Source organism: Photinus pyralis, unplaced genomic scaffold (assembly GCF_008802855.1).
Source record: "Photinus pyralis isolate 1611_PpyrPB1 unplaced genomic scaffold, Ppyr1.3 Ppyr1.4_LG1, whole genome shotgun sequence".
Lineage (NCBI taxonomy): Eukaryota > Metazoa > Arthropoda > Insecta > Coleoptera > Lampyridae > Photinus > Photinus pyralis.
In genome coordinates this window covers 47,201,426-47,211,381 of record NW_022170249.1, presented here as the reverse complement: position 1 = coordinate 47,211,381, position 9,956 = coordinate 47,201,426, and the positions used below count along the sequence as shown (strand labels likewise).

The 9,956-nt window shown below is 38.8% G+C and overlaps 1 protein-coding gene across 1 annotated transcript; it reads right to left on the bottom strand.

Moving 5' to 3' along the window:
• Positions 1 to 6,514: 6,514 nt before the first annotated feature.
• LOC116161807 (protein ALP1-like) lies at positions 6,515 to 8,681 on the bottom strand. The gene is made up of 2 exons (XM_031475278.1): positions 8,236 to 8,681; positions 6,515 to 7,400 (listed from the first exon to the last, which is right to left on the bottom strand). The coding sequence occupies exons 1-2, from the start codon at positions 8,535 to 8,537 to the stop codon at positions 6,515 to 6,517; spliced, it is 1,188 nt and encodes a 395-aa protein (XP_031331138.1). The 5' UTR covers positions 8,538 to 8,681.
• Between the last annotated feature and the right edge of the window lie 1,275 nt (positions 8,682 to 9,956).

The following is a 9,956-nucleotide window of genomic DNA, read 5'->3' as shown; positions in this document are numbered from 1 at the left end:
AAACCAGGTAGTGGTGCCTTTTTATGCAGTTGCCATTTTCCAGATGGTCGGAAAGAGAGTGGCCCAAAATTATTTGACTATAATCGTGAGAAACGATTTGCGTTCTCATCTCCAGAAAAGAAACGGTGATGTACGGATTCAAGAGACATAGAGTAAGTTGAAGTGTGTATTTTAATCAAAGTTATGTATATTTACATAATGTTATAGGTCAAAAGCACAAGATAATGAAACGTCTGAACCAACCACATCAAAACAAGTTCCTGCATCGAGTGAGCTACAGCCAAGCAAATCACGGCAAGCCTCCGCATGGGGCGATCTCCAACCAAGCACATCCCATGAACCAACCACATCAAAACAAGTTCCTGCATTGCATGAGCTACAGCCATGCACGTCATGGCAAGCCTCCATAGTGGACGAGTCACAACCAAGCACATCCCAAGAAGTCTTTGTGTCAAGTGATTCTGCTGTGGTGGATGCAGAAAATTATTTCTTATTACAAGAAATTAATGCGCAAAAGAGACAACTTCAGTATTTCTCCAACCTCATGAGTTTTGACAGCATTGCAGACCACAATACACTAGTATTGTTATACACTAGAAATTTTTGAAAAATTTTGAAAATTTGAAAATAAATTATTATTTCCATTGGAATGTGGAAAAATTGAATCGCAAGGATCAGTTGCTCCTTACCCTTATGAAATTGCGACAAAATGCTCCGCATTTAGACCTAGCCTATCGCTTTGGTGTTTTACAGGCTACTGTATCAAATGTTGTAATTACATGGATTCATGTTCCTCATAAGATATTGTTTAAAAAACTAATGAACACCATCCCAAGTAGGGAAAAAAATAGAACATGCTTGCCAAACTGTTGCAGTACTTTTACAAACTGCCGAATTATTATAGACTGCACAGATATTTTCACCGCTGTCCCACAGAGCTCAATGGCTACGCAACGAGTCACATAGGAACACTGAACCAAATTTGTACGTAGGTATATAAAAAGAAAAAGTTAATTGATGTAATAATATGTGTTGTTAACATACGTCCAAAGACCAGTTTTGTTAATTTAATAATTTGAGTTTATACAGTAACAAAATAAGATCATCAGTTTATAAACATATTTTGTTTCATGAACGAAGCGGCATTCAATAATATATTTTGTTCTAGTAATTTTTCTTTTATTGCCCAACTAACTCAATTAATAATTATTAATTAGTATTTACCGACCGGAGCCATTATATCACGTACAAGTAAATACACTACTTCTGTGATTATTTAAATGTTTATTCATAGAGTTACTTAATATGGTTTATTATACATTTTCGATATATTTAAGTTCTATTGTTACATTTTTGTTGTTGTTGTTGAAAACGAATAAACATTATTATTATATTATTTGTTTAAATGTGTTTATAAAAATGATTTATTAGATTAATGAATTCAAGTTGTTGCTTCAATCTAGAGATATAATTCGTCAACTAACCATGTTCATAAGGTGATAAAACTAGATCATTGATTTATTAACAACCGATTATTAACCAAGGGTAGGTTATGGAGTGGGGCGATCCTCGATCCGAGTAAGAAAGGAAGAAACTGCTGCCAACGCCTTCTTTCTCTTGTCATTTATACACTTTATTTGAGAGATTATGTAGCTCTTTTATTCGACATCGTTGAATACCCTACATACCTACACAGTATTCTAAACCGAGAAGGTGTGCTAGATATAACTCATCGTCATCAGCGATAAGCAACGGCAGCGAAATCCTGAAAATTAGGGATAAGCCCATATTTGATACTATATCATTAACTATAAAAAGTACAAATAACTGTACACCTTGGCATATCTTTATTAAGTCAATTAACTCTTGAAAAATTCGCTCAGAATATGTGTCTTAGAATACGACTTAGCAGATTTAAGGTTGTAAAAGAACGTTTCTATAAAATTGTAAAACATATTAGATTCCAAAGGATCACTTAAATTGAAAACGTACATGATTTTAATAACTATGTCTACTGCCCTCATAAAATTGAAAAATTTATAACGTACGTCATCAAAATATACATAAATTTCTTTGATGTCCGCTGAGTTTCCAACACAATAAACAAATGGATGGATATGATCCTTCTTCCCTTTTAAGAAAGTGATAAAATCTTCTATTTCTTGAGTCGTCTTTCCGACAAACAAGAAAGAGTCTTGGGAGTCTCTGATGGTGAACCTTGGTGGTTTTACTTTTGGAACCATCCTTTTTAGATTTCTCGGATACATTTGTAGGGACAAAGTATCCGTGCAACGCCCATAAAATAATAGCACTTCGAGAATCTAGTTGACGCATTATTACAATAGTCTAGGAGGATATATATTATATTATATACAGTGAATTTTTCTTAAATGCGAACATAGGAGTTTGCAAGCAATGTAATTTCCCTATGTTCGATTTTTAAAAAAAACACATCAATCTATTGAGTAGTTCAAATGAGTAATAGATACAATTGACAGCTGTCATATTTTTAAAAATACAGCCGTCCAATTTAATTACGAAATCGGTTAGGTTATTGCTTATAATGTCAAGGAGGACACTTCGAACATTTATTGTAATTGTTTTCGGTATTTATTTTCTTATTTTCTTCATTTATGTATTGAATAGATCAAATTAGTAGAGTACCAGGTGACCTACAAAATAATTGAAGGTTGGTTCACAATAAGTTGTGGTGTCAGTGCGTGGAAGAAAAATGTATCCTAAAGTTGCTATGGGCTCACATGGCTTCTTTAAAAAAATCTTACCGAGTGCTCTTCATCATAAAGACTATAGAGTTGCTGTTCATAGTCACACAAGTTGCGCGATTTGGGAATGTGAACCGCGCACATCTCATAGATTGATGTGTTTTTTTTTTAATCGAACATAGGGAAATTACATTGCATGCAAACTCCTATGTTCGCATTTAAAAAAAACTCACTGTATATGAATAATGATTTCTTATCAAGTTGCTTATTCGAGTCTAAAATGTGGAGTTCCTTTTGCAAACAATGTTGTTGACATAGTTTTATTAATTTTAACAAAGCAATTTTTAATTCTTCTACAGTCAGACAAGACTGCATTCTTTTTGTTTTTACTGCTCGGGTTTTCATTCTCAACATATAGGCGAATACCCTTTGCAAACGAATTAATTTAGAAAATCTTCCCACCAAATCATTGAATGTGTCATCCGTTTGATTGAATAACAGAACTGTACTTGAAGATTTCAATTTTGGATCATGTTCTGCATACTTAGGACTTAGGAAAACCTAACCGGACTTTGGTCAGATGCTGTACCGGAACCGGAAACGGGAAGTGGCCCAAATTTGAGATTGACCGGAATGCGAAAACTTGGACTTAAACGACTTAAAACGATAAAGAGGCCAGATCTATTGTATAATTTCTATTATATTTGTAACATTACAGATAACAGTATAAAACGGATAATGCTAAAATTTCACCTTCAAACGGTCCCAGTCTTTTTGAAACTTTCATTAAAGCACTACCAATTTCCCAACATTCCTACCAAAACCTTAAAACCAACCTTTTTTAGAATTTCTTTTTATTTTACATTTTTGTATACATTTTCTTTTGACATTTTGGAACACATTTTTATTTTACATTATTACATAACTACTTTTTTTTACATTTTATTACACAAGTTTTTTTTTTACATTTTATAGAACATTTTTTTTTTCCTCAACCACCACCTTATTACATCACCATGGCCACTCCTGTAAACTCCAGTTAAACTGTTTTAAAATAAGTACAATGAATTCTAATTCTTTTTAATTTTAGAGCCTTTTCTTCCGTCCCATCAGGCTACACGAGCTAAAGGCCGCTTTAATGAATTGCAATAGAAGGGAGGACGTTAAAATCGAAGACGTCTGCAAAGTTTTTTACAGTGGGCCAGTTTCGAAGGCAATCAGGGAAGATCTCAGCAATTTTATTCCGATTAATTTTGACGACATACAGAACAAATCGGTGGTTGCCATGTCCCCGGTCGCTGCCCTTGGTTTCTTTTTAAACAGCGATGTCCTTAAGGGTGTGAGAAACAAAAGCAACCGAGCGAGATACACAGACGCCAAATTGAAACAAATTATGTCGGCAATATTTCAAATTGAGAACCCCTTGCCTGAGACGCTCGCCATTTTACGGACCCTTATTCAAAAAGCGCAAGTCGCCCAATTTGTAGACCCTGATGGGACAGAAGAAGAGGCGCACGACATGTTGGGTCGAGCGTTAAGGCTTTTCCCCCCATTCTGGCATGAGATTAAGGCAAAGGTGTACCAAAAAAAACAGAAGACCTAACGGGGGAGAAAGCCTATGAGGAGGCAGTTGTCCAACGACTCCACATCCACCGATGTGTCGTCTGGTGAGGTGGAGCCAGTCGCAGTTGAAGATGTCGCCGCCCGTCCTGCCGTAGTAACCGAAGTGGACGTTGATGCAAACATCAACACAGCGGTGGAGCCGGACACATCAGTACAGGCAGATATACTGGTTCATCGCAGTGGAGATGGAAATGCACCACGTCCACGGTTCCGGAAGAAGCAGGCGTTGGCGACATCGGAAGCTGTTTCTGGCCCATCACACCGTCGAGACGACCAGGCTGGCTGGGACGCCATCCTGCCAGCACCCCCATCTCCTCCTCGAGCCCGACCACGACGTGACGACCACCAGGCTGGGTGGGACACCATCCTGCCAGCACCCTCATCTCCTCCTCGATCTCCACCTCAACCACCCCGACGTGACGACAACCAGGCTGGCTGGGACGACATCCTCCCAGCACCCCCATCTCCTCCTAGACCTCAACAACCCCGTCCACTGTCTCCTGCTCCTGTATCTCCGGATCCCGAACCAATTCCTCCGCCCCAAACCGTCGTCGGAGATATGGTTTGGGGAAAGATCCGGTTCCGGGGGTACTGGATTGGTCGTGTGGTGGCTGTGGAGCAAGTGACCCGCGGCCTCAACTATGTGGTCGACTTTGTAGATTGGGGGACCTACAAAGTCAAGGGCAAATTTATACAAAAATATGAACCCCAGATGGCCATACCCCCATACGTAAAGCCTGGCCGAAAACAAAGGGTCAGGCTTCAAGAAATTATAGATTCCTTAAAATAACTAAATTTTTTTTTTCATAAACAGGAGCACTAACCAAAAAATTTCCTTTTAACAAATAATGTTCTGGTTTTTGACAGGTTGTCATTGCATTATTGATTGTACCGCTAGTGCACTCTGTTGGACTTCTTTTCGTTCGATCGCGGGAGATCTAAAAAATTGGGTTATACCTTTTTTTCGATACAGCCCAAACCGTTCGTTTTTGGAAAAAAACACCTCGTGCACTTTTTATCGGGACGGCCCGACAAGTAACGTGGAATTTTTCTCCGAAAAATTAGTCACACTGAAATGAACACCTTGGGGCAACAAGGTAACAAGCCACCATTTCGTAAAAAGTGACCTTTTGTGTTTAAATGCATTTATACAATGGCATCTGCAATATATATAATAGTAGTGACGATTGCTTAAGCGGTGGCGACACTAGTCGTTAGTAACCTTATTTCCCTAACACAATTTTGTAGGGAACAAGGGGACATGCCACAAATGTTTATAATATGGCGGACGACAAAGTACGTGCGTGTAAGCGAAAATTAGAGATTTGTTGTGGAAATAGTCCCGGTAGTGATCAGGAACCCTATTCAGATGATAGTGTAGTGAACCCGAATTATGTGGAAAGTGGCGAAGAGGCCGAAAGCCAATCAACGGATTCTAAGGAGGTAAATAAAAAACTTTTGCGGCTTAACCGCTTATTGCTTGAATCGCAGTGGCTTATTATTTAATACACAGCGCCTGTCATTTTTTCAGTATGAAGCCTAAGGGTGCTTTCACACACACCGGCAAAACCGGAGCCGGTTCCGGTTCCGGCGCCGGATGCAATGTAATTAAATTTGGGCTTGCACATACAGTCCGATCCGGCGTAATGCCGTCCCGGCTGTTTGTGTCGCCGGACCAGAACTCGATAAATCGGTGGCCGGGGCGGGAAGCAGCTTGTCGGTTTCAAGGTTAAGTTATGGAATCATGCACACGCAGCTGAGAAAACCGGTGTCGGGATAGTGTTTGCTCATATTTTTATTTTAGAATAGAATGCAGTATGCAGCCGGAGGGGTGACGTGACGAACTGTTGTAAACTTGTGCTTGGTGTTATTAAACAATATTTTATTTGTATACGCTGTTTTTTGCTCTTCATTTTAAAATGAGCAGTCAGGCCTTTAAATTTGACATTGTAACGCTAATCGAAGCAGTCGAAAACAGGCCTTGCCTGTGGGATAAAACTACGGATTTCTATAAAGACAAACTAGAAAAGCAGAAGGCATGGAGAGAAATTTTCGCTTTTTTAGAAGATGGTTATTCTGACATGGACAAAAAAGAACAACAAAAAGTGGGTAAGTTGTATATTTAATAACATTGCATATACCTACAGATACACTAGCATGATTATTGCCTAGATTTTCGCATTTTGCCATGGTAATGCTCCCTCGGCGCTGACAAAATACTCAGTGAATCGATCTCGTATATCATTAGCATTTCTTGTTGATCGGCAACATGGGGCTGTGTTGATGTCATGTAAACGTTGCACGAAATCCGTATCTGCAGATCGGTACCCATCTTTACTTCGGACCAAATTATGTAAAACCACACACGCTTTTACGATATCTTTCGCAAAGTCTTTTGATACGTTTAGTGCCTTGTGAAAGATTCTCCATTTATTAGCGAAGATCCCAAAAGCACATTCCACGTATCGTCGTGCCCTACTCAAGCGGTAATTAAATACCCGTTTATTCTCGGGGAGATAATGTCCTGCATATGGTCGCATCATGTTTTCCGAGAGAGAGAACGCTTCGTCGCCCACAAATACAAACGGAAAAGTAAGGTTAGAATGTGTGTTTAACGGACCTGAAGCTGGAATGTTTAATTTATTTTGCATTAGCAGCTTAAAAAATGACGTCTCCTGGAAAACAGATGAATCGCAATCTTTGCCATAAGCGCCAATATCAACATATGTAAATTTATAGTCGCAATCAGCAATTGCCATGAGCACTATGGAAAAATAACTCTTGTAGTTGAGGTTCATTGAACCACTGTGGGGAAATTTGTTGACTCTTATATGTTTCCCGTCAACAGCTCCCAGGCAATTGGGAAAATGTGAAAATGTCGCAAATTGATCTGATATTGCCCTCCAGTTCTCTTCTGTAGATTTCGGAAAGACATCATGTTTTAGCGTGTCCCATAAAGCATTACATACCAATCGTACAATCTTTCTTACTGTACTTATTCCCAGTCTGTAGTTGTAATGCATTTCAGTAAATGTTGCCCCCGTTGCCAGGTATCTGAAAAACGATTGTATTGTAAGATATTACGTTTACTTTCAGGGAATATGGTTACTACAAAATGGCAAAATATTAGGGATGCTTTTATAAAATCACTAAAGAAAAAGTCTGGTGATGCTGCGAAGAAAAAGTATATTTATCATGACAGTTTGCTATTTTTGACAAAAATCATTGAAAAAGACAATACTATAGGAACTATGGACGACTCGCAGTTGTCAAATAATAGTGGTGACGAAGAACAAACAGAGCCGGAGGTACACGTACCTGTAGACTCTCAACGTGAAGTTGCAAAAACCAAGGAAGGTAATAATTCTCGCCGGAAACGGGTACGAGCACAAGAGGAAATTGACCGGGAAATTTTGAAAGCTATCAGTACTAACACCTCTCCTGACGAAGATGAAGCATTTTTTTTGTCACTTCTACCAAGCGTTCGAAGATTATCTGAAGATGACAAATGCGAATTTCGGATGGGCGTTCTCCAATTAATACAAGGTCTGAGAAACAAAAATAAAAACCCCCGTTTCCCTACGTTTACTTCATCTACTAGTTCATCGGCAACTCGAGCTTCAACACCATTGTCTCCTCTTCGTCTGGACACAGCACCTGCTTTTATACCTATCAATCAGCGAGGATACTTATCTCCATCAGACCAGTTTTCGTACAGCGATCATAATAACGGTATGTCAGAAGGATGTTCAAATAACTCTTACTATCAAAACCTTTGAAATACCAGTTTGTAAAACCGTCATTACTTATTACTTTACTTGTGATTATTACTAGTTACCATTTTTGGAATAATAAAGTACCTCTACAAATTGAACACTTTTCTACTTACCTTATTGTCACGGCTAACATTTCCTTTGGTGGTATGGACACTCTCATTGGAGTATCTTGGCCTTTAATAAGGTCTCCTATCTGCCCCTCCAGGAAATCAAAGGTGCTGGTGGACATTCGAAAATAATTGAAAAACTTGGCATCATCGCATCTCAGCTTCTCAAATAGCGTGTAGAAATTTCCTTCCAGATACCTCACAGCTAAAATGGGATGAACCCAGTACTGGCGTTCTCGTTTCCTATATTTTCGCCTAAGATGTAGTAATATCAGTAAATTGCGGCGCCTATGTCTTTCACTAATCATAATGGCAATGCTTCTCGCGCGTCGTTCAGAATCAAACTAAAATGGTGCCTGCCCGAGCGTTGACCGAACCTTCTTCGTTTTACCGGGTGCCGGATCCGGTGACGGCAAATGCCGGTATGTGTGCATATTCCTTCCGGTCCGGCGCCGGAACCGGCTCCGGTTTTGCCGGTGTGTGTGAAAGCACCCTTATTGGCATTAAAATATCATATTATAGGTTACTAGGATCCTAACCTTAAGATATACGATCATAACAACCTCTGGATTATGCCTAATGAACGCTACATTAAGCACTAATGTGGCTTGTACCCTTGTTACACAAAATATATAGATATGTAATTATTTTTAGAATGACGACCCTGCCAACCACAGTGAACTCGCAAATACTTCAATGTCCTCTAGAGGAGCTCTACCAACACCAGAAAAAGCTCAATCTTCACGGTGGAGATCGAAGAATTTACCGAGGCGACTGAAATGTAAACGAAAAATAAAAAGAAATTTGGGTCACAGTTACACCAATAAAACCGGACAAGATATCCTTGCAAGAAACATTGGACCACCATGTAAATGCAAAAAGAAATGTCGAGAACGTTTGAACGGATCCGAAATCAACATTTTTTCTACTTTTTGGGACTTGGGTGATTACCACAAGCAAAATATTTATTTATGCTCCAATATGAAAATATCAAATAAGAAGAGATGCTATCCAAAAAAAAACGAAAAATCAAGAGAGTTCTCGTAGATTTTCGGTAAAATATTCCGTTAAAGTCGAAGGTTCTGAAGTTGAAATCTGTAAACAAGAATTTCTCGCAATCCACGGGTTACAAAATTCTAAAAAAAGAATACAGCTTCTTTATGGACACCTAGCTGATGGAAACGTTACTGCAAAACCTGATCAACGTGGAAAACATAATAATCGTGTGAATAAGATTAGTGAAGAGTGTCATCAGAACGTAAAAAGACACATTGAGTCCATACCTAAATATACGAGTCACTATAGTCGACAGAAAAATCCAAATAAGGTATACATTGACCACGATTTGAGTATTTCTGCTCTTTACAAAGACTATTATTTAGATTGGTGTAAAGAGCAAGGCCATGTGACTGTGAAAGAGGATAAGTATAGACGTATATTCTGTACGGAGTACAACATAGGATTCAAGTTGCCCAAATCGGATACTTGTCATACTTGCGATTCTATCAATATTAAGATACAACACAATGAGAAGTTTCCTGAAAAATTGAAAGAACTTCGGACCAAACTAGATTTACATCAAAGACGAGCTGAGGCCATGCAACAAAGACTCAAAGATGACACTGCAAATGCCAAACTTACCGGAGATACAGTCATTATAAGTTTTGACCTACAGCAAGCCTTGCCAGTACCAAACTTGACAGTTGGACCAGCTTTTTACTTGCGCA